Source organism: Zootoca vivipara, chromosome 11 (assembly GCF_965207765.1).
Source record: "Zootoca vivipara chromosome 11, rZooViv2.hap1.1, whole genome shotgun sequence".
In the NCBI taxonomy this organism is placed as follows: Eukaryota; Metazoa; Chordata; class Lepidosauria; order Squamata; family Lacertidae; genus Zootoca; species Zootoca vivipara.
In genome coordinates this window covers 54,953,930-54,978,862 of record NC_142594.1, presented here as the reverse complement: position 1 = coordinate 54,978,862, position 24,933 = coordinate 54,953,930, and the positions used below count along the sequence as shown (strand labels likewise).

Genomic DNA, 24,933 nt, shown 5'->3' with positions numbered 1-24,933 from the left:
GAGTTCGCCTCGATACGGCAAACTGAGTGCAAAAGAACAAATAAAATTCAAGGTGCTGTGTGAATCTCAAGGACTGGCAGGATGCTGAGAAGTGTGAACTGGGAAAAGGGAGTCGGGAGCCTGACTCAGGAGAGCCAGGTCGGGGATTTGTGGGGACCTGTACCGGCCAGGAGACAAGAATCTGAGTCGTAGGACGCTTCAGAGCTGGAGGAAGAGGATGATGAGGCAGGCCAGGCAAGTGAAGGGCCGGGTGCTTCCCCACCCTCTCCTGCACCAATGTCTCCCAGAACCAGAAGAGGACTGAAGAGGGAAGAGCAGAGGCAGCTTCCATGCTGGCATAGTCTATCCCTTCCGTATTATTTAAATCCCCTCCTTTTAAATCCCGGGAAATCCCTCTGTGGCCCGTGAAGGAAAAAAGGAGAACGCATGCAAGCCCACGTGCAAAGCCCATCATCTCACGCACCACAAGCTGCAGGCAATACCTGGTGGGTATCCATCTCGGTCCCTGCAGAATCGTCCCCGGACGCTTTGCACTCCCCACTCAGGTAGAGCTGTCGGAAACGGGGTCAGAAAACCAACATCATTCAAGGGAGAAGAGAGAGGGAATCAAGGGAGGAAGGAGGAGGAGGAGGAGGAGGACAGACCGCAGGCTAGGCCAGGACTAGCCACAGCTGTGTTGAGGGCCAGCGCTGTATTACATCTTGCATTGTTGCCAAATGTAGAAAGCTCTTGGCAGGTCAAATGCACAGGCTGGTTGAGGCTAAGGCACCTGAGGTTACCTGAACCCCTGTCCTAGCATTCGCTCCTATGCTACACGACAAGTCTGCGTTCCACCACCATGAGAAACGGCCAAAGTTAGGACCACGTGCATGCTATGAATCTGCAGAAGCGTAAGAACGGCAGCATATGGAGCACCAAAACCCACCTCCTGAGAAGCTCAGCTGCATTTCGAGCCCAAAGGGCTGCAAGGCTGGCCTTAGAAGTGCGGGCTTCGTGCTTTGCAAAATACGAGAAACCCAAGAGGCTGGGCATATGACATTTCTAATAGGGGGGCCAGATGCTCTCTTCTTGATGCACGTGTGAAGAATCCAGTCCCCATACGTGCATCTTAATACAGTGGTACCTTGGTTCTCAAACACCTTGGTACGCAAACAATTTGGAACCCAAACACTGCAAACCCGGAAGAAAGTGTTCCGGTTTGCGAACTTTTTCCGGAAGCCGAACGTGCTCCGTTTTGAGTGTTACGCTTCCGATTTGAGTGCCACGCTTCCGTTTTGAGTGTTACGTTGAGCAAATACATTTGCTGTTTATTTTACGTTTTTGTTTTTACACCTCTTTTTTGTTTCGTTTTTGTGTGACTGTGGCTGTATGGAACCCATACAGCTACTGATTAATTGTGTGACTGCAGTACATTGTTTATTGCTTTCATTTTATGGATCAATGGCCTCATCAGATAGTAAAATTCATGTTAAATTGCTGTTTTAGGGGTTGTTTTTAAAAGCCTGGATCGGATTAATCCATTTTGCATTACTTTCTATGGGTAAGCGCACCTTGGTTTTGGAACGCTTTGGTTTTGGAACGGACTTCTGGAACGGATTAGGTTTGAGAACCAAGGTACCAGTGTAATAAATAATAATAATAGCCTCAAAACTCTAAACCAGGTACCCCCAAACTGCGGCGCTCCAGATGTTTTGGCCTACAACTCCCATGATCCCTAGCTAACAGGCCCAGTGGTCAGGGATGATGGGAATTGTAGTCCAAAACATCTGGAGGGCCGGAGTTTGGGGGTGCCTGCTCTAAACAGTCTCAGCCCTGTGTACCCAAAGGAGAGTCTCCAACCCCCATCGTCCAGCCCGGACACTGAAGTCCACCTCTGAGGGCCTTCTGGCAGTTTCCTCACCGTGAAAAAGTGATGTCACTTAGAAGCAGGCAGAGGGGGTTTTCTCGGCAGTGTCGCCTACCCTGTGGAACGCCCTCCCATCAGATGTCAAGGAGATAAAGAGCGACAGAACCTTGAGAAGACATCTGGAGGCAGCCCTGCTCAGGGAAGTTTTTAAAGGTTGCTTTTTTGTGTGTGCTTTTAATATTTTTGTTGGGAGTGTGGCTGGGGCAAGTTGTTATTGCTGTTGTTGTTATTCCACGACGCTTGTCCCAACATGCGTATGCGTGCGCGCACACAAATAAAGCCCAAGAATCTTTGAACATGAGTCCGACTCATACCTGCCAAGTTGCTGTCAGAGAAATAAGGGGCCGGGCCGGAAATAGCAGACCGGAAGTAGCGCTGCCGCCATTTTGGAACTGGGCGGAGCATGCTCAGAAGTGACTTTTGATGCTGCTTTGCCCAGTTACAAAATGGCCGCCGCGCCAGAAGTCGCACTGCAGCCATTTTCGAACTGGGCAGAGCAGCATCAAAAGTCGCTTCTGAGCATGCGCCGCCCAGTTCCAAAATGGCCGCCGCACCAGAATAAACCGGGGAAAAAAAAAAATCCGTTTTTTCAGCTAGGAACAGCTGGAAAAATGGGGATTTCCCGGGGAAACGGGAGACTTGGCAGCTATGGCCCGACTGTATGCGTCGAATGAATAAAAATGCCTGTCGGCTGCTGAAAACAGTAAGCACAGACTATAAAGCCATTTCCCAGAGACGCCCCACGGTGCAGGCATTACACTGATGCTTAAATCACAGGGTAGAAGAGGAGAAAAGCCTGGTTAAGATTCCTAAGGGGGATTGTGGGAAACAGCTTCAAAGCAATTACGGCTAAAATGGGAGCTTAGCACCTCCGGGAGGTCAGTTCAGCAGTGGGGGGGGGGGGAGGAGGCAGAACAAGCTGGTTCAGCCTTTTGCAGGATGTAAGGTTTGTGGGAATGAATCTGCCTAGCATCTCTCTCTCTCTCTCCCCCGCCCAGTGTTTGCAGGTACCCCAGCTACAGGTACATCAGCAAGGCCCCAAAGGGGTATGCAATTCGCAACCTCCACCCTTGGCCTAAGCAAAAAGATGTACGTAAACGGCTGCAAAAACCTGCAAGAATAAACTGCTACTCCGATCACGCGAAGCAGTATAAAGGTACAATAAAAACAGGGATAACATCACTCAGACACAACAATATATGTTCTCGGACAGTCCAGAACGATGCCAAAGCAGCAAAACAATGTGACGAGGAACAGGGAGCAGTATAATAAATCTATTCACTGTTTCGTCACATCAGCTGGATGTTTAGGAATCTGTCTCGAGCGTTTGAGATCACGCATTAGTGCACTTGAGCAATTTTATCTGTATCTTTAGGGCATGTTTATACTTTTCGTGGAATTAAATGGCGTTTCTTATTTTTTTGCTCTCGCCCAATAATGTGCCCAATAATGTTGGAAGTCGCCCAGAGTGGCTGGGGAGGTCTGCCAGATAGGCAGGGTCTAAGTAATATATTTCAGGCATGTCCAGCAGGTAGATATTTTAATGTATTTTTGTATTTGTTGGAAGCCGCCCAGAGTGGCGGGGGGAAACCCATCCAGATGGGCGGGGTATAAATAAATAAATAAATAAATAAATAAATAAATAATATTAGATCGTGATCTACTGGTAGATTACTGGGCATCTGTGGTGGATCACTGGGGCCCCCCAAGAAGTGCAACAAGTTTGGCTCCCCCTAAAGAAGCTAAACATTTTGGCCCTGGACCCCTAAAAACGTGGCTTTCCCCTTCCTAAAAAAAAGCAAAAAAGCTCATCAACTTTGACCTGAACCCCCAAAAAGGGGGTAGATCACTGGCAGTTTTTAACTCTGTGAGTAGATTGCTATCTCTTGGAAGTTGGCAACCCCTGATATATTTTATATTATTTATAATAATTATTACAGTGGTACCTCTACTTACAAATTTAATGCGTTCTGAATGCACATTGGCAAGTCGAAAAAAATTGTAAGTCGAATCGCATAGGAATGCATTGGGAGAAAAAATCCGTAAGGAGAAGGAACCCTATCTAAAAATTCGTAAGTAGAAATAATCCTATCTAAACCGCATCCAAGATGGCGGATGGAGCTCCGTTCGTAAGTAGAAACATTCGTAAGTAGAGGTATCACTGTAGTAGTATTATTAGTATTAGTATATTAGTATTCCTGCATTATTAGTATTACTAATACTAATTACTGCATTATTAGTATTACTAATATTATTAGTAGTAGTATTCCTGCATTGCAGGGGGTTGGACTAGATGACCCTGGGGGGTCCCTTTCAATGCTGAAATTCTACAACTCTATGAAAGAGGGTGTTGTAAGTGACTGCCAATCACATGTAAAACCAGATGAATATCCAAACTCCTTCCCTTAGTGGCGAAAACAGTGCATGGTCTACGATGGGTCTCTTCTCCTTCTGGCACAGCGCTATTCGGAGAATATCTCCTTCCTGAAAGCTGCAGCCGTCTAGCCCTGGTTCCACACCAGAGAAGAAACACCTTGGCACAGTAAATCAAGGGAGAGGCACCCAGTTTTGGGACGAACGGCAGGTCACCAGCCGCGGTTTATCAGGTTTCAGCATCCTCGTCTTTGCCAAATAATACTTCTCCCACCTGACAAGCGTAACGGCTCCTGCCACTTGAAATGCCTCAATTTTGCACCCTGGAGATTGTTAACTTTTCCTGGCTGCTGTGAACTAGAACACCCCTGGTTCTGAGCTCGTGAGCTCAGCTTTAGGCATCTCAGACCCTCATCTGCAATGTTATCTGTTCTACTTTTATTCTGCTTTTTCTCCTAGGAGCTCAGGGGAGCAAGGGGAGCAAAAAAGGCCCACAAAATGCAATGGTTTTCAGTCGGGGGTGTGTGTGCCGATAGGAGATATTCAAAGAGCGATTTGAGCATCTCTTGTGAAACTAGCACTGCCTTGGGAGTCGTCGTTAGCCAGACTCCTTTCCAAAAGCAGGATTTATTCTTTATTTATTTTAAAAGCCATTTGATAGGACTGAAGTGAATGCAAAGCCAAACCCCCCAAGGATGGTACTATATTGTTACTGTACCTTACTGTTCTGGATCAGGCGTATGATGTGCTCAAAGCAGTTGTTGCTCAGGAAGATGGCCTGCAGGACGGGACGGTCATCACAGTTTAACATTTCCGGAATGGCATCTGCAGCGGAGACAGAAGACAAAGGATCTCACTAAACCACCAGCACACAACCAGCCAGAGCTAGCCAGGGGATGCTCAGAACGATGCTCAGACACAAAGTATAAAGCTTTAGATTGATGAGGAGGGCAACCAAAATGGTCAAAGGCCTGGAAACGATGCCTTATGAGGAACGGCTTAGGGAGCTGGGTATGTTTAGCCTGGAGAAGAGAAGGTTAAGGGGTGATATGATAGCCATGTTCAAATATATAAAAGGATGTCATATGGAGGAGGATGAAAGGTTGTTTTCTGCTGCTCCAGAGAAGCGGACATGGAGCAATGGATTCAAACTACAAGAAAGAAGATTCCACCTAAACATTAGGAAGAACTTCCTGACAGTAAGAGCTGTTCGGCAGTGGAATTTGCTACCAAGGAGTGTGGTGGAGTCTCCTTCTTTGGAGGTCTTTAAGCGGAGGCTTGACGGCCATATGTCAGGAATGCTTTGATGGTGTTTCCTGCTCGGCAGGGGGTTGGACTGGATGGCCCTTGTGGTCTCTTCCAACTCTATGATTCTATGATTCTACATTTAAATGAGATGAAATATGTGATATTATGCAGTAAGTGAAAGGAATGGGGATAAAAACAGCATGGAAGGGAAGGTGGGATGTCAAATGATCAGAGAGATGTAGAACGAATTTGAAATTAATCGGATGTTGTGAAAATTCAATAAGACTTAAGTATTAAAAATGGGGGGGGGATTAAGCATTAATAGAATTAAAACTGTGAATGTATATGTTAAAAGGCAGAAGACAAAAAAGAAAAAGAGATGGGACGAGGTTGAGATGAATGAAACATGCACACTCAGCCTGGGTAATGCGATAAAGGGCTGGTTAACCCATCCTAACTTGGGACGCAGGTGGCGCTGTGGTTAAACCACTGAGCCTAGGGCTTGTCGATCAGAAGGTCGGCGGTTCGAATCCCTGCGACGGGGTGAGCTCCCATTGCTCGGTCCCAGCTCCTGCCCACCTAGCAGTTCGAAAGCACGTCAGAGTGCAAGTAGATAAATAGGTACCACTCTGGCGGAAAGGTAAACGGCGTTTCCATGCGCTGCTCTGGCTCGCCAGAAGCGGCTTTGTCATGCTGGCCACATGACCTGGAAGCTGTACGCCGGCTTCCTTGACCAATAACGCAAGATGAGCGCCGCAACCCCAGAGTCGGTCACGACTGGACCTAATGGTCAGGGGTCCCTTTACCTTTTTAACTATCACGCGACTTTATGAAATCCTTGAACTTCAGACCCCCTTCCTCCGTTGGGGAGGGACTCATCTCAAAACATGACCTCTGGCCAGCCCCTTCCGGTTGGGAGGCTTGCCGTGCTTGGATCCTGCTGGTGAAGCTTAGGCCAACCTTTGCCTAGGACTGCCGATACCTGGGACAGGCGGCAGAGGTGATCATGCCTCAATCCTGGTAACAAGCGCTGCCAGGGCCGGATTTAGGTTTGATGATGCCTTAAGCTATTGAAGGTAATGGGGCCCTTTATATGTCCAGCTGTCCTTCGTCAACAGCAAGTTGTTGCTGTTTTTCGTGCTGAATATAAGCTACATGGTGATTTATGGACCTAACAGGTACGTAAAGCCATTTGCACATGCAGAATGTAGGCACCCTATATATATATATAGAAAGGAGCAAACCAGTGATATTTTAGGGAGCAGGCTAGCAGGCGGGGCCCATGACTTACATCCTAGGAGCCTACACAACACTAAACACTGTTGCTGTATGTAGGTTTTTTTTATTTGTTTTCTATCTTATATTTTGGAAATGTACATTCAGGTTTTTTTCATTTAATTTTTTGGGGGGCCCCCAAGAGAGTGGGTCCCTAAGCTATAGCTTGTTTAGCTTATATGTAAATCTGGCACTGGGCACTGCACAAAGGCATGCTAGGATGAACAATTGCGAGGCTCTGAGAAATGCGTGCCAAGCACTATTTGCTTCCCTGCACCGATCAGGCCCAATTCACAGATGTCAAAAGCAAAGGCTCCAGAAGGGACCTTGCCTATTCTAGCAACTCTACGGTCCTTGTGATGCATCCGTCAGAGATTACTGAAGTTGGCAGCAGGGCCGGTGTGTCCATTCAGGTGACCTAGGCAGCTGCCTAGGGCGCCAGAATGGAGGGGCGCTGGCCAGCCTGCCTGCTGCACGCCACCCCCCGGTACTGAGCGGCTTCAGGCCGCTCTCCGGAGGCATGTGTATGCCTCCGGAGAGCGGCCTGAAGCCGCTCTACAGCTGACAGGCGCAATGGAGGCGGCCCCAGGCTCGCGCTCCATGCGCGAAGCTCCGGAGCCTGAGGCCACCTCGCTGCGCCTGTCAGCTGTAGTGCGGCTTCAGGCTGCTATCCCGAGGTGCGCGCATGCCTCCGGAGAGCGGCCTGAAGCCGCTCTACAGGCTACAGTTGACAGGCACAGCGAGGTGGCCCCAGGCTCGTGCTCCCGTGCTAAGCTCTGGAGGCGCGGCGGAGTGGGAGCGGGAGCCTGGGACCACCTCTACCCACCTCTCAGCTGTTTTTTATTTTATTTTTTATTTTTATTTTTTTTCTAGTTTTTATTTTTATTTTTAATTTTTTCCTATTTCCTATTTTTATTTTTAATTTTTTCCTATTTCCTATTTTTATTTTTTCTATTTTTCTATTTTTTATTTTATTTTTCTATTTTCTATTTTCATTTTTATTTATTTTTTTATTTTATTGGGGGGGGGGCGCCAGAAGGTGATCTCGCCTTGGGCGCAAAAAACCCTAGCACCGGCCCTGGTTGGCAGAAAGGCAGATGCTCAAGGGGGCCTTCAAAACCAGAGACCACCAACTTTTCAAATGGGATCCTACCTTCTAATGGACCGATACCTTTTTGGAAGATGGGAGCAAGGAGCTACGTCCCGCCACGCCACCACCCTAGCAACGTACAACCTGTTTCCATGGCAGCCCTTCCAACTTAGTTCTAGAAGAGCAGGGTACTTGGAATTTAATGCTCTCCACAGTGGGATTTCCCCTTGGCTCACCACACCACCGGGGAAAGATCAATATGTTTCTGGGCACAATTCAGTGTGTTGGTGCTGACCTTGAAAGCCCTAAATGGCCTCGGCCCTGTATAGAAGACAAAGTCCTTACAAGAGAGGAATGGCAAGCCGAGGGACAATGCCAAAATGGCAAAACTGACTGGGAAAGTCAGGAACCAAGAAGACAAAAACTTTACATAAGAATGGGAAAAATTTCTAAGTTACTCAGGAGACCACTGTAAGCACATGAAAACATGAGCAGGATATTAATAACACTTCTAATAACATGTGCAGGAGGAACATTCGCAACCCGCAGCGTTCGCAACCTGTGTCTGAGCGGGTTGCGATTTGGCACTTCTGTGCATGCGCAAAGTGCGATTTAGCGCTTCTGCACATGCCGAAACCCGGAAGTAACCCGTTCCGGTACTTCTGGGTTTGGCGCGGAGGAGCGCAACCCGAAAAGACGCAACCTGAAGCGGCTGTAACCCGAGATATGACTGTAATTCTATATTTGTAAAATCAAATTAAAATTACTCTTTTTTTTCTTTAAAGGACAAGTTCAGAAGGACAACTGAATCCAGCCCGGTTTTTGAGCTCCGCAAATCACAGCACCTACCCAACATGTTCACCCTGAGCGCGATGAGCCTCTCCTCCCAGTGAGGGCCGGGAGAGCCTTCCAGCGACGCCATGGGCTGGTCCGAGTTCAAGACCTTGAAGTAGCTGTCTAGGATGGCTCGGATCTCGACTTGGCGCTGGTTGGGGCTGCTGGCGTGGAGGACATGGACCATGCCGACCAAGCCCTTCAGGGTCAGCTTCAGCAGCTTGGAGTCTCTGGGGGCCCCGCTGACCGGGGAGCACCACCTCCGGAGCAACAGCATGAGGACCTCGACCGAGGACGGGGTGACCACGAGGACAGCGTTTTGCTGTTGAGAAGAGCAAGCAACACCGGCTTTCAAAGCCTGATCTCGAGGAAGGCTGCGCTGAAGTATTTTGCACTGGGCCCAAGCAGAGCTTTCCAAACTTTCCATGCCGCCGACACACTTTTTAGTCACGCATCATTTCGGTCATTCAGTTTTAGAAGCAAACCGGAGGGTAAACTAAACCCTTTGCAGCCCCGGGAGGGGGAGCATTCACCTGGCACACTAACGTGTTGCGACACACAGTTTGGAAAGCTCCGTGCTAAAGGATGGGCAACATGAAAATACCATCAAGAGCATAGGTCGGCAACGTCCGGCCCATGGGCCAGATGCGGCCCACGAAGGCCGTTTATCCAGCCCACAAGCCGCCCGGTCACCGAGCTGCCCGCTCGGCAAGTCCCCCGCGTGCTGCGCTAAACCAGCGCAGCGCGGGAACTCACCGAGTGGTGCCGGAAATCGTTTCTGCGCATGCCCAGATGAGATTTTCGGCTTCCGGACATGCGCAGAAGTGATTTCCGGAGCCCCGGACATGGGCAGCGCGGCGCCGGAAATCGCTTCTGCACATGTCCGGCCCACGGACCATCATCCGTGGGAACGATCTGGCCCACGGCCGGAAAACGTTGCCGATGCTAGATCAAGAGGACGCAATGTATTTTATCATTATTATATCTCTATGGAAAGAAAGCAGGGGGATTAAGATTGACATTTTTGTTGGCTCCACCCTGCCAACAGGGTATTGGTAATTATTGTGGTATTTTCCTTTCGAAATATGTAGAAGCATTTGTTAAACCTCAGAAAATATTCTCCTGCACTCCAGTTCCGTGTCTGCATTGATGCTGCATAATGCTTCCCCCACCCCCGGCCCCACTTGCCAGTGTCCCCTCTTTCTTATTTTCTTTCTCTAGATTTTTCCTTTTCTTATAGTTTTAGGACTTCAGTAAAAATTACACATAGAAAAAGGTATTGCAGTGGCTGCCAGTTAGCTACCAGGCTAAGTTCAAGGTGCTAGTTTGGGTGGACAGTCGTGCCTTGGATCCCAAACCCGTTGCGAATCAAACGTTTTGGCTCCCGAACGCTGAAAACCTGGAAGTGAGTGTTCTGGTTTGCAAACATTCTTTGGAACCCGAATGTCCGACGGGGTTTCTGCGGCTTCCGATTGGCTGCAGGAGCTTCCTGCAGCCAATCGGAAGCCACGCCTCGGTGTCCGAACATTTTGGAAGTCGAACAGACTTCCGGAACGGATCCCGTTCGACTTCTGAGGTAGCACTGTACTTGCAATATTTATTTACAGGTACCACTGTATAAGACCCTTCCTCTTCTTCTATGGCTGAGTAAGATTGTCTTACAGTAAGAGCTGTTCGGCAGTGGAATTTGCTACCAAGGAGTGTGGTGGAGTCTCCTTCTTTGGAGGTCTTTAATCAGAGGCTTGAGAGCCATATGTCAAGAATGCTTTGATGGTGTTTCCTGCTTGGCAGGGGGTTGGACTGGATGACCCTTGTGGTCTCTTCCAACTCTATGATTCTATGATTCTGTGATAACCATCTTAGCGGGGTGTCCGCAAGTGACTGTGGAGGCCAACACAGCTTGGGTCCAGGATACCTGAAAGATCATCTCATCCCTTAGCTACCCAATCTCTCACTGCGCTCCGCCGGGGACGGCTGCCTCCAGATACCACTGAATCGGAAGGCCCATTTCCCAGGGCTTTTAGTGTTGTGGCCCCTGCCCTCTGGAATGCTTTCGCTACCCTAAATCTGCCTCTGACTGAGGACGTCCCACTTCCAGCAGGCCTCGTAGGTAGAGATCTTCCCCATGCGCATCTGCTTTTAGATGTTGTTGGTCATCTTTTGCAGCCCTGGGCTCCTTCATCGCCATGAGCAATACTGAGCAAAACTCAGAAGGCAGAGCCTGAAATTTCACAGAGACAAAAGCTTGCCTTGGCTCCGGAGATGATGGCTCCAAAGAGGTGGATCAGCCGGATCTGCAGGACCTCGGGAAGCTGCTCGCCCTCTTGGAAGCACTCTAGCGAAGGAGGCAAGAGAGAATGGCGTTTTAAATGGGCAAGAAATACATCGGAAAAGGAAAAGAAACAACTCCTAGCAGTGCTTGGTTTGTGACACAGAGCACAAGTGCTTGCTCTCAATTTTGAAAAGATATCCATCCATATTCTGCAAATAAAGAAAGACGTTATTTTGATACTATACCGTGCTGAAATGTTCATATGTTTCTTTGATTGATCTTGAATCTTACTGCCACTCTTTTTTTATTTTTTAAAAATCATTTTTACTGGTTTTCCAAATACAAATAAACAAAAACTAATAAAAACATATCTATAAACTGAGATTCTCTGAATCTTGAGACTTCCCCCATCCCTTCCTTCTGTGGAGTCTTATTTTAAGCATCTACTTATTTTAATCATCTACAGTACAACTGCATATTCATCCGTATTCCAATTTTTATATTAAACCGTATTATCCATTGTATTTTTTCCACTACAAGGGAGTTTCCATCTGCTTACAGTGGTCTCCTAGATACTTTCCCCCATCCTTTTATAAAGTTTTTCTCCCCTTGGTTTCTGGGTTTTCCAGTATTCCTGCCCCTCTTGCCATCCTCTACTGCCACACCACGGCAGATCAGCACACCCTTTGAGAACCACTGCTCTAACCACTACGCCACACTGCCTCTACTAGCCTGGGGGAAATGCCAGCCCCAAAGATGGTGCCTAAAAGTGACTCCTGCCAGCTGACCGAAGCTGGAACTCATGAAACGGAGCTCTTTCAGCAGCATGCCCCTTGACCTTTCACGGGTGAGATTCCTGCCTTGCTGGGGGTTGGGCTAGATGACCATTGGGGGGCCCTTGCAACTCTACGATCCTACAGCAACTGACACAGCCCTAGGTCTTTCCGGGAACGCAAGAAAAAACTCGGCAGTCCCATTACAAATCTGAACGCAGCAACAAATGAATGTGCGCAGCGGTTTATTCCTGAAAGCCGCAGCTTTCAGATTTTATGCGCAGAGACTTCCCGGTGGGAAGGTTTTGACAGATCGACCCATTCAGGTTCGCCTGGCTTGGAGGATGGTTGGCACAAGAGCAGGGCACCCCGATCCACAGGCCTCCCTTTCAAAATACCCTGGGGAGGGGCATCTTTCTGAGCAGTTCCCCAACGTCCGGCTGATCAGTGTCCAACAGAACATGCACGAGAACCCCCCAGGTTCATGGAATCATAGAATCATCGAACCACAGAGTTGGAGGGGACTCCAAAGGTCATCCAGCCCAGCCCGGCAATGCAGGAATCTCAACGGAAGCATCCATGACAGATGGGCATCCAACCTCTGCTTAGAAACCTCCAAGGAAGGAGAGTCTGCCACATCCCAAAGGAGTCTCTCCCACCACTGAACAGCTCTCACTGCCTGAAAGTTCTTCCCAGGAATCTCCTCCCTTGCAACTTGAAGCCACGGGTTCAAGTCCTACTCTCCAGGAGCAGGAGAAAGGAAGCTTGCTTCCTCTTCCATGCGCCAGCCCTTCTTCAGATATTTGAAGATGGCTCTCGTATCGTCTCTTTCTCTGGCTAAACATACCCAACTCCCTCCATCGTCTCTCATAAGGCTTGGTTTCCAGACCCTTGATCAGGCTTCCTCAACCTCGGCCCTCCAGATGTTTTGAGACTACAATTCCCAGCATCCCTGACCACTGGTCCTGCTAGCTAGGGATCATGGGAGTTGTAGGCCAAAAACATCTGGAGGGCCAAGGTTGAGGAAGGCTGCCCTTGATCATCTTGCTTGCCTGCCTCTGCACACGTTGATATCGCAGAATTGCAGAGCTGGAAGGGACCCTGTGGGTCATCTAGCCCAACCCCCTGCAATGCAGGAATCAATCCCCAACAGGCTGAGAAAGACCTCTAGCCTGAAGCCCAGGAAAGCCCAGGAGGCTTAGCTAGAAACAGAAAGAGATAGATGGATGAATGGCCTGATCTGGTATAAGGCAACTTGCTACGTTCTTGGACCAAGCAGGGTTAAGTGTGGCCTGGCCACTGGGTGAAAATCGTGGCCATGCAATTGTGCATTATAGGGAGTTGGTCATGCTCAGTCGGGAGAGCATGAGACTCTTAATCCCAGGGTTCTGGATTCGAGTCCCGGGTTGGGAAAGAGATTCCTGCATTGCAGGGGGTTGGAATGGATGACCCCTTGGGGTCCCGTCCAACTCTACGATTCTGTAATCGCACGGCTGCACCAGAAACGACTCAAATAGCTCAGAGAAATCCCCCGCTGGCAGCCAAAGCCATTATTAACGCTCCGTCGATGTAAGAGCCTTGCAGTTTGCAGGCACCTGGCAAGGGGAAAAAAAAACCTGAAAACTCCCAGGGAGTTTTTTATAGGTACAAAAATAAAAATCAGAAATCTGCCAACAGTTTCTGCAAATCCATTCCCCTTAACTAATTTGATGCTTTTTGAAGAAGAGCCTCTCTTGACAAACCAGCGGCACAGACCTCCCTTCTCACGGAGCTCAGACCCAGCATTTATTGACTGTGATCCCCTCAGCAGCCCAGAGGATAAATAAAAAGCAACAAAGGAGACAAAATTAAATTTAGATCGGCAGAGAAGGGGAGAGATAATGGCACTTTAATGCCTGGAATTGGGGGGGGGGACATCTCCCTTGCTTTTAAAATTTTTTTAAATAGTTTCTCATAGATGCACTTATTTTTTTCCCAGTTTGCATTGATGCTTCCCCCGCCCCCCGCCCTCCCGCCCCTTAGAGCTGACATGTGAATCTAATACATATCTTGGCAGGAGAAAAAGCTGACCGTGCAAACTGGCGGGGATATCTGGTCTCCCAGGGTAGAAGTGTAAAAGAATAAAGTCACTTAATGCAGATTAATTGCTCTTTAATCACCCTTACAAATTTGGCAGGCATAAGAAGGTTGCCCTCAGCACTTTGGAAAGCAGGCTTACTGGGAGAGAGGCGTTTGGGAATGTCGTTTGTGGGCAGAAAGGGGCAGTTGACTGGGAACCTGTTCATTTTTAAGCAAAAGGGGGGCGGGGTGTTTAAAACACTAAAAACGTCGCCGAATAGGGCCGCCATCAGATGTCTTTTTAAAAAATTGCATCGCTGTATATCTGCATTGGTTTTCCCACGTCCTGCAAGGTTTTCATTCGTGGATTTTGCAGTGTGCAGCACAGCGGAGAGGCTGGTACCAGTCTTGAGCATGGGTAGGGCAACCTAAGGCCCGGGGGCCGGATCCAGCCCAATCGCCTTCTCAATGCGGCCCGCGGACGGTCTGGGAATCACCGTGTTTTTACATGTGTGCTTTTATTTAAAATGCATCTCTGGGTTATTTGTGGGGCCTGCCTGGTGTCTTTACATGAGTAGAATGTGTGCTTTTATTTAAAATGCATCTTTGGGTTATTTGTACAGTACGCACGTGAACATGAAGCTCGATCCCTCTGAAGATTTGCTTCCTGTCCAAACAACACGCAGCCTCCATCACACTCTTGTGAACAGTGATCTCTTATTTCACACAATTTTTTCCTGATTTTGTTAACCTTAGGAAGGGCAGAGGAGGTAAACAGGGCACCCAAAGCTGTATCCCACAATCCCTGGAAAGCTTAGTTAACCTGTCATCTGAAATTTTCATCGCCCATGTGGACTAGGAACTTGCTTAGCAGTGGCAGTTTTTAAACGAATGCGGAAAATCCGATGAAAGGGCCCGGCTCTGCTTTCTTGGCTTGTGTGTGGGCGTGTGTGCAATAGATCAATTTAGAAGCTGTCCTGATAAAAGCGGCACTCGTGGTTTGTTTCCTGGTCTGCACGCAACGCAAAAAAGTCAACGTCCGTTTTGTTTCTTCCCTGGCACGACAGAATGAGTGGATCAGAAAAAACTTCAGTGTTGGATACACCTGGATCGATTGTGTTAAGATGAGTTGTGCGTGGACAGCGGGACAGGCTGTGAACAGGAAAACAGTGGTACAATGGTTCTCAAACGCCTTAGTTCTCAAACACCTTGGTTCTCAAACTCCGAAAACCCAGAAGTGTTCCAGTTTTCAAATGTTTTTCCGAAGCCGAACATCCCATACGGCTGTCAGCTATTGTTTCCGGAGCAGCTGCACCAATCAGAAGCTGAGCCTTGGCTTTTGAACATTTCGGAAGTCAAACAGACTTCCTGAACGGATCCAAGTTTGGTGCTTTTGTCTCTGCTACTTATTTTGCGATTTTCTTTTGGAGGCTTTTTCAATTCATTTGTTTTTGTGACTGTGTGGAACCCATTTCAGCTAAATAAAAATAAAAAAATTCCTTCAGTAGCACCTTAAAGACCAACTAAGTTTTTATTTTGGTATGAGCTTTCGTGTGCATGCACACTTCTTCAGATACAGTGAAATGGAAGTTTCCAGGCACTTATGTAGAGAAGGGGTGGGGAGGGGTGGGGATGGGGAGGGGGGATCACTCAGAAGGGTGGTGGAAATGGGTGATTGACTGACTGATAGCTGTTGATGACCGCAAACGACTGCAAATGGTTTTGCATGAAAAAGCAAGGGTTGGGATGGCTGAAGATCGCTTATCATGTATAATGAGATAAGAACCCGATATCTCTGTTCAAACCAGGTCCCTCCATGGTTTTGAGCTTGGTGATAAGTTGCAATTCAGCAACTTCTCTTTCCAGTCTATTTCTGAAATTCTTTTGTAGTAAGACAGCTACTTTGAGATCTTGTATAGAATGTCCTGGGAGATTGAAGTGTTCTCCTACTGGTTTTTCTGTCTTCTGGTTCCTGATGTCAGATTTATGTCCATTTATCCTTTGGCGTAGGGTTTGGCCTGTTTGTCCAATATAGAGAGCTGAAGGGCACTGTTGGCATTTGATGGCATACACAATGTTAGAGGATGAGCAATTAAATAGTCCTGAGATGGTATGTTGGATGTTGTTGGGGCCAGTAATGGTGTTGTCTGGGTGTATGTGGCAGCAAAGTTGGCATCTGGGTTTATTGCAGGCTCTGGTACCAGTGTCCATGTTAAGTCTGGTGGTTGTATTATTGTGGGTGAGGAGTTGTTTAAGATTGGGTGGCTGTCTGTAGGCAATGAAAGGTCTTCCTCCCAGAGCTTGAGAAAGGGAGCGGTCATTGTCCAGGAGAGGCTGTAGATCTCTGATGATGCGTTGTACTGTTTTAGCTTGGGAGCTGTATGTGATGACTAGTGGTGTTCTGTTATTTTCTTTTTTGGGTCTGTCTTGCAGCAGGTTCTCTCTAGGTATCTGTCTGGCTCTGTTGATCTGTTGTTTAACTTCATCAGGTGGATATTTTAGTTCTAAAAAGGTTTGCTGTAGATCTCTTAGGTGAGATTCTCTGTCTGTAGAGTTGGAACAGATGCGGTTGTAACGTAAGGCCTGGCTGTATACGATGGATTGTTTGGTATGTTTGGGATGGTAGCTAGAAGCATGTAGATATGTTTGTCGGTCAGTTGGTTTTCTGTATAAGGTGGTGTCTATACGTCCATCCTGTATTTTTATAGTAGTGTCCAAAAAATGTATTTCTTGCATAGATTGGTTCATTGTTAGGTTGATGGTGGGGTGAAAGTAATTGAATGTCTGGTGGAAGGTTTCCAGGGTCTGTTGTCCATGTGTCCAGATAATAAAAATATCGTCAATGTATCGCAGGTACAGGAGAGGTTTGAGTGGGTAGGAGTTAAGGAAACGTTGTTCTAAATCTGCCATGAAGATGTTGGCATACTGTGGGGCCATGCGGGTGCCCATGGCTGTGCCGCTGATCTGGAGGAACAGGTCATCACCAAATTTGAAGTGGTTGTGGGTAAGGACAAAGTGGCAGAGTTTGGTAGCAAAGTCCGCTGTGGTTTTATCTGAAATGGTGTTCCTTATGGCTTGTAAACCATCATTGTGTGGGATGTTGGTATATAGAGATTCCACATCCATAGTGGCTAGTATAGTATTGTTAGGAAGATTGTTCAAATATTGTATTTTCCTCAGAAAATCTGTGGTGTCACGTACGTAGCTGGGAGCACTGATAGCATATGGTTTCAGAACAGAGTCCATATAGCCGGAAACACTCTGTTCTGAAACCATATGCTATCAGTGCTCCCAGCTACGTACGTGACACCACAGATTTTCTGAGGAAAATACAATATTTGAACAATCTTCCTAACAATACTATACTAGCCACTATGGATGTGGAATCTCTATATACCAACATCCCACACAATGATGGTTTACAAGCCATAAGGAACACCATTTCAGATAAAACCACAGCGGACTTTGCTACCAAACTCTGCCACTTTGTCCTTACCCACAACCACTTCAAATTTGGTGATGACCTGTTCCTCCAGATCAGCGGCACAGCCATGGGCACCCGCATGGCCCCACAGTATGCCAACATCTTCATGGCAGATTTAGAACAACGTTTCCTTAACTCCTACCCACTCAAACCTCTCCTGTACCTGCGATACATTGACGATATTTTTATTATCTGGACCCATGGACAACAGACCCTGGAAACCTTCCACCAGACATTCAATGACTTTCACCCCACCATCAACCTAACAATGAACCAATCTATGCAAGAAATACATTTTTTGGACACTACTATAAAAATACAGGATGGACGTATAGACACCACCTTATACAGAAAACCAACTGACCGACAAACATATCTACATGCTTCTAGCTACCATCCCAAACATACCAAACAATCCATCGTATACAGCCAGGCCTTACGTTACAACCGCATCTGTTCCAACTCTACAGACAGAGAATCTCACCTAAGAGATCTACAGCAAACCTTTTTAGAACTAAAATATCCACCTGATGAAGTTAAACAACAGATCAACAGAGCCAGACAGATACCTAGAGAGAACCTGCTGCAAGACAGACCCAAAAAAGAAAATAACAGAACACCACTAGTCATCACATACAGCTCCCAAGCTAAAACAGTACAACGCATCATCAGAGATCTACAGCCTCTCCTGGACAATGACCGCTCCCTTTCTCAAGCTCTGGGAGGAAGACCTTTCATTGCCTACAGACAGCCACCCAATCTTAAACAACTCCTCACCCACAATAATACAACCACCAGACTTAACATGGACACTGGTACCAGAGCCTGCAATAAACCCAGATGCCAACTTTGCTGCCACATACACCCAGACAACACCATTACTGGCCCCAACAACATCCAACATACCATCTCAGGACTATTTAATTGCTCATCCTCTAACATTGTGTATGCCATCAAATGCCAACAGTGCCCTTCAGCTCTCTATATTGGACAAACAGGCCAAACCCTACGCCAAAGGATAAATGGACATAAATCTGACATCAGGAACCAGAAGACAGAAAAACCAGTAGGAGAACACTTCAATCTCCCAGGACATTCTATACAAGATCTCAAAGTAGCTGTCTTACTACAAAAGAATTTCAGAAATAGACTGGAAAGAGAAGTTGCTGAATTGCAACTTATCACCAAGCTCAAAACCATGGAGGGACCTGGTTTGAACAGAGATATCGGGTTCTTATCTCATTATACATGATAAGCGATCTTCAGCCATCCCAACCCTTGCTTTTTCATGCAAAACCATTTGCAGTCGTTTGCGGTCATCAACAGCTATCAGTCAGTCAATCACCCATTTCCACCACCCTTCTGAGTGATCCCCCCTCCCCATCCCCACCCCTCCCCACCCCTTCTCTACATAAGTGCCTGGAAACTTCCATTTCACTGTATCTGAAGAAGTGTGCATGCACACGAAAGCTCATACCAAAATAAAAACTTAGTTGGTCTTTAAGGTGCTACTGAAGGAATTTTTTTATTTTACTTCGATCCAGACCAACACGGCTACCTACCTGTAACCATTTCAGCTACTGATTGATTGATTGATTGATTGATTAATCAATTGATTGATTGGTTGATTGAGTGACTGTGGAAATCCAAACAATGGTATCAACAGTGCAGGTAAAGAAAAAAATAATTCTTTATTTTTATCATCTACAATACTGTCTTATTTATTTTATAGTACAGCGCACTGTTTACTGCTTTCACTTTATGGATCAATGGTCTCGTTAGATAGCAAAATTCATGTTAAATTGCTGTTTTAGGGGTTGTTTTTAAAAGTCCGGAACGGATTAATCCGTTTTGCATTTCTTTCTATGGGAAAGCGTGCCGTGGTTTTGGTTCGCTTTGGTTTTGGAACGGACTTCTGGAACCGATCAAGCTTGAGAACCAAGGTACTACTGTACTGCCATTCTTGAGTGAAAACCCGGGGAAGGCCGCGAGTGTGGGGAGAGAGCGAAACTGAAGTATTTACCTTGGAAAAACGAGTTGAACTCCTGAGGCAACACAGCTGGCGCAAACTTGTATTTGCTCTTCTCTTTCATGCTGACGATCTCCCTAGGAGAGGCGAGAAATGCAGAGGGGCGTGAGAAAGGTTTCATAGACGAAGGAGGCAGCTTTCACACAGGGTGGCACAACACAACACAAGCCCAAACGCCAGCGAGAAGCATAGCTGTCAAGTTCTCCCTGAATAGGCTTCCTCGTGAGAAAAGGGAAAACTTGACAGCTACGGCGATAAGCGTTCCTCTAGTTAGGGGTGACCGGGGAGTTAGGAAGACGGGAAAATGCTTTTTCCAGAATCAGGACGATTGGTCTATCCGAGGGCTCACTGACACTTCCCCACGTCCCCATGGCTTTATCCCAGGAGGCAAACCGCTGTGGGATGTGATTCATAAGTAGCAGTCAAGTACAACATTCCTTGTTTTCCTAGAGTGGACATGCAGGGGAATGTTTGGTTCAGCCAGTCGAAAACTTCCTGTTTCCTCCTGGCTGGGGCATACTTCCATTGCATGTGACTAGAGGTGGGTGCGACCTTACCTGCCCAGGTAACAAAAGGGACAAGGCACACAGCACCCTCTTTTTGACTTCCTCCGTTGTCGGAGCGGATTTTTAGGGAGCTGTTTGTTGGAGCTGTTTAGGGAAGCTTTTAATGTTTGACGGACTATTGTATTTTAATATTTTGTTGGAAGCCGCCCAGAGTGGCTGGGGATACCCAGCCAGTTGGGTGGGATATAAATAATAAATTATTAATTAATTAATTAATTAATAACAATAATAATTAGATAGAAATGCTCTGTTGGCCTCCAGCCAACAGAGCATTTCTATATTATTATTATTATTATTATTATTATTATTATTATTATTATTATTATTATTCCAGCCAACAGAGGACAAAGGGATAGAGCCACATGTTATACTTTGCAACTAAGTCTGCCTTCAGGGACCCAACTGTGAACTGATGTGAGTAAACAACTCTTATATACTTTACACAAGATTGTGGCGTGTTTATTCTTTTAAGAGGGATATAAGGGCACTTACCAGGAACCTAATAGTGAGAGGCTTACACAAGCCTGCAACCGGTTATCCGCTGTGCGTTCAAAAGGGGAATGTAAAACTCTGCTAAGTAAAGGAACTTGCTAGCGCAAGTTAGGAAGGATATTAATAAACAATATATCCTCTCCTGCCTCCCTGAACATTCCCACAAGCACTAAATAGGAACAAAGAACAATTCAGCTTTTGCCTCAGATTGCCATTTTTCCCAATCTATTGCTAAAGAGCATGTTTCCAAAAGCAGTGAGGCGGGGGGAAACTGATTGGACCCATGCTTCCTAGGTATGACACAAGCAAAATTGTGGATTATTATTATTATTAAATTTTATTTATACCCCGCCCTCCCCAGCCAAGGCTGGGCTCAGGGCAGCTAACACTAGATATAAAACAACTGATTAAAATACAATTTAAGAACAAGATTAAATACATTAAATTTAAATTTAAAATGCAGCCTCCTACGGAAGGGAAAGGAAAAGGGAAAATGGGGGAGGGGATCAGGTTGGCTCCAGGCCAAATGCCAGGTGGAACAACTCTGACTTACAGGCCCTGCGGAAAGAAATCAGGTCCCGCAGGGCCCTGGTCTCATGAGACAGAGCGTTCCTCCAGGTCGGAGCCAGTGTTGAGAAGGCCCTGGTTCTAGTTGAGGCTAATCTGATTTCCTTTTGGCCCGGGACCTCTAAGGTGTTACTATTTATGGATCTTAAGGTCCTCCGTGAGGCATACTGGAAGAGGTGGTCCTGTAAGGATGAGCCCAAACTCAGTTTTTCTCCCTCTCGAATAACACTAGAAAGCATGGGCATGCAATGAAGATGAATGCTGAAAGATTCAGGACAGTAAAAATTAAGCTCCTCCTTCATGTAGCACAGAGAAAAACTATGGAACTCCCTCCCACCGAAGGCAGTAATGGCCACCAATTTGGATGGCTTTAGAATCACTGAGTTGGAAGGGACCGTGAGGGTCATCTAGTCCAACCCCCCCCTCAAATGCAGGAATCTCTTGGCCAATGTGGGGCTCGAACCCCCAACCCTGAGGGTATGAGTCTCGTGCTCTAGCAAATGAGCTACCCAAAGGGCTTTAAAAGAGGATTGGACAAATCCAAGGCAGTGGAGCTTCCGAATGCCAGTTGCTGGGAAACCACAGGAGGGGAGAGGGCCCTTGGGTTCGAATCCTGCTTGCGGGTTTCCCAACAGAGGCATCCAGTTGGCCCCTGCGAGAACAGGATGCTGGACTAGAGGGGCCATTGGAAGGGTGGTGGGACCAACCGGTGTGTGTGTGTGTGTGTGTGTGTGTGTGTGAGAGAGAGAGAGAGAGAGAGAGAGAGAGAGAGAGAGAGAGAGAGGAGAGCCTTGCAGAACAGGGTAAGAGGCTGAGAGTCACCGTGTGAGCGCAGACTCGGACAGAGACAAGTCAGAGGTTGTCTCTGCTACCCAGCAGCAGGGCAGTCCCAGTTCTGATGCCTTGCCTCCCCCTCGGACACCCTGATCGAGGAGAGCCCTGCACGTAGCTGAGCAATGGGTCGGACAGGTCCAGAGGAGGAGCCCACCCCCTCGAGGCAGCCTTCAACTGCTTGGGAGGGATCCGGCTAGTGAGAGGCTAGAGGGGAAGGCTGGGGCTAGTGGCCAGTTTCAGCAATGCATTCGCTTCTGAGTACCGTAAACACAGAATCATAGAATTGCATCGTTGGACGGACCATCTAGTCCAGAGGTTTCCAAACATACCACCCCCTTTTTAGAACCCACCCACCCCTCGGAAATCTGCCTTCTTTAAGCGAACAAGCCTAGGACCCTCGTACTTACTTACAGGACCACCTCTCCTGATATGTCCCGCAGAGGACCCTAAGGTCCGGGAATAATAACAGCCTGAGGGTCCCGGGCCCTAAAGAAGCCAGATTCTCCTCCACCAGGGCCAGGGCCTTTTCAGTGATGGCACCGACCTGGTGGAATGCTCTGTCCCATGAGACTAGGGCCCTGCGGGACTTGCTCTCCTTCCGCAGGGCCCGTAAGACAGAGTTATTCTGCCTGGCCTTCAATTTAGCCTGATCCTCCATTCCTTTTTCCCTTCCGTTTTTTTTTTATGAAGAAACCTTTCTGGGTCCCCACATTCTAAATACTTCCCTGGTCTCCTTGCTGGACCTAGTAGAATCATATTGGCCAGTTAGCCCTGGCGATGCTATATTTATGTTGTGCTTTATGTTGTTTAAAGTCATTTTTAATCAATGTTTTATATTTGTTGTTAGCCGCCCTAGAATCATAGAGTTGGAAGAGACCACAAGGGCCATCCAGTCCAACCCCCTGCCAAGCAGGAAACACCATCAAAGCATTCCTGACAGATGGCTGTCAAGCCTCTGCTTAAAGACCTCCAAAGGAGGAGACTCCACCACACTCCTTGGCAGCAAATTCCACTGCCGAACAGCTCTTACTGTCAGGAAGTTCTTCCTAATGCCCTGAGCCCGGTTTCTGGACCGGGAAGGGTGGGGTATAAATAAAAAATTATTATTATTATTATAAAGATGCAATGACAAATTTGCGTCAGCGGACTTGACCACTGTTCGGTTATAACTTGCATTTTGTGTGTTTATTTGGAAAATAAAGTAATCTCTATGACTTTAACTCTTACATTACCTCGGTTAGCATCCAGTGAACCGCCCTGAGACCTCCAGATATTGGGCGGTCTTTCAAAATTTGCTTCTCTTCTTTCTCTATGCTTCCACCACCCCCTTTTTTTAAATTCAACGCCCCCCCATTGCACCCGAGGTTACTACGCCCCCGCCCACCAGATCGTTCCAGCACACACACACACCCAGCAGGTGGTATCACCACTTTGGGAAACACTGATCTAATCCAACACCCTTGCAATGCAGAATCTACAGGTGAAACTCGGAAAATTAGAATATCGTCGAAAAGTGCATTTATTTCAGTGATGCAACTTATTATTTTTTCTTTTTCTTTTTACAAGTGCTTTCTTTTGGAAATTCCACAGTAATAAAACAAAGTTACAATAATAGAAAAATAAACATCGCTATTACATTTCATTAATTCCATTCCATTTATAATTGAGCCGCCTAACGACAAATCATTACAATGACAACAAATAAAGGCTTGACATATCTCGCTTTGCATGTCCTGCATGTATCTCATATATTGGTTTCACCTCTTAAGTTGCATTGCTGAAATAAATGCACTTTTCGGCGATATTCTAATTTCCCGAGTTTCACCTGTTTTGTTTAGGGAAGTTTTTAATGTTTGATGTTTTACTGTGTTTTTAATATATTGTGTTGGGAGCTGCCCAGAGTTGCTGGGGACACCCAGCCAGATGGGAGGGGGTATAAATAAATAAATCATTAATTATTATTATTATTATTATTATTATTATTATTATTATTATTATTATCATCCTTATTATTATTAAATCATAGAATCATAGAATCCTAGAGTTGGAAGAGACCACAAGGGCCATCCAGTCCAACCCCCTGCCAAGCAGGAAACACCATCAAAGCATTCCTGACATATGGCTGTCAAGTCTCTGCTTAAAGACCTCCAAAGAAGGAGACTCCACCACACTCCTTGGTAGCAAATTCCACTGCCGAACAGCTCTTACTGTCAGGAAGTTCTTCCTAATGTTTAGGTGGAATCTTCTTTCTTGTAGTTTGAATCCATTGCTCTGTGTTCGCTTCTCTGGAGCAGCGGACTACTACTACTACTACTACCCGTTTCTCCTAAAATAAGACATACCCATAAAATAAGCCGCAGCAGGATTTCTAAGCATTTGCGTAATATAAGCCATACCCCGAAAATAAGACGTATTGATAGGTGCAGTTCTGGAGGGCGCCAAGGAAGAGGCGAGGCTGGACATGAGATTAAAAAATAAGACATCCCCTGAAAATAAGCCACCGTGTTGTTTTTTTGAGGAAAAATAAATATAAAACGGAGAAACACGGTATCCCGTATGGGGATCGAACCTGCAACCTTTGCATTATCAGCGCTGTGCTCTTGACAGCTCCTTGACACTGGGTTCCCTCCCGGCTGGTCTGACTGGACCTGCCAGCTGCTGAAGCCAGGAGCTCCAGCGTGAAAATGGCCGAGCTGTCACTCACGGAGCTCTAGCCCCGTCCCCCATCGCAACCCCGACTCTCGTCCTTCCACACGCCTGCAATCACACCGCGCAGGAGTGGATTTTGGCAGCCGGCCCAAAAACCCGAGCCCAAGAATCGCAGCAGCCGCTCTCCTGCGGCCGCCCGCAAGCAAGCGCTTCATTGATTTCCCAGTAAAATTAAGTGCACTTGATTAATGGGAGGTATAAACAAACCGAAGCTTTTGTTTTAACGTTCTCCGCCTGCCCCAAGGGGCACGGGCATTTCCAGATCTCAAGAGCGCCTTCAAAAAACCGTAAACACTGAAAGGCCTTTCTCCGGCGTCATGGCAAGACCCCAGCGAAACGCAAACCGTATAATGAGCCAAGAGACTCACCCACCTGGAAGCACCCTTTGGGAAGCATTTAATTTAATTTTTAATTTGTACACTG

At 46.9% G+C, this 24,933-nt stretch overlaps 1 protein-coding gene across 5 annotated transcripts in view; it reads right to left on the bottom strand.

The window, feature by feature from the left end:
* Positions 1-24,933, bottom strand: part of NBEAL2 (neurobeachin like 2) — a 191,056-nt gene that overhangs the window by 85,051 nt on the left and 81,072 nt on the right. For 4 of the 5 annotated variants that reach the window (XM_060281001.2, XM_060281002.2, XM_060281004.2 and 1 more), the window contains exons 6-10: positions 19,337-19,419; positions 10,976-11,061; positions 8,742-9,048; positions 4,998-5,104; positions 483-551 (exon numbers count right to left, since the gene is read on the bottom strand). In XM_060281001.2, the coding sequence (XP_060136984.2) occupies positions 483-551; positions 4,998-5,104; positions 8,742-9,048; positions 10,976-11,061; positions 19,337-19,419 (652 nt within the window). The remainder of the gene's footprint in view (positions 1-482; positions 552-4,997; positions 5,105-8,741; positions 9,049-10,975; positions 11,062-19,336; positions 19,420-24,933) is intronic. The other variant, XM_060281005.2, reaches the window with a different exon arrangement.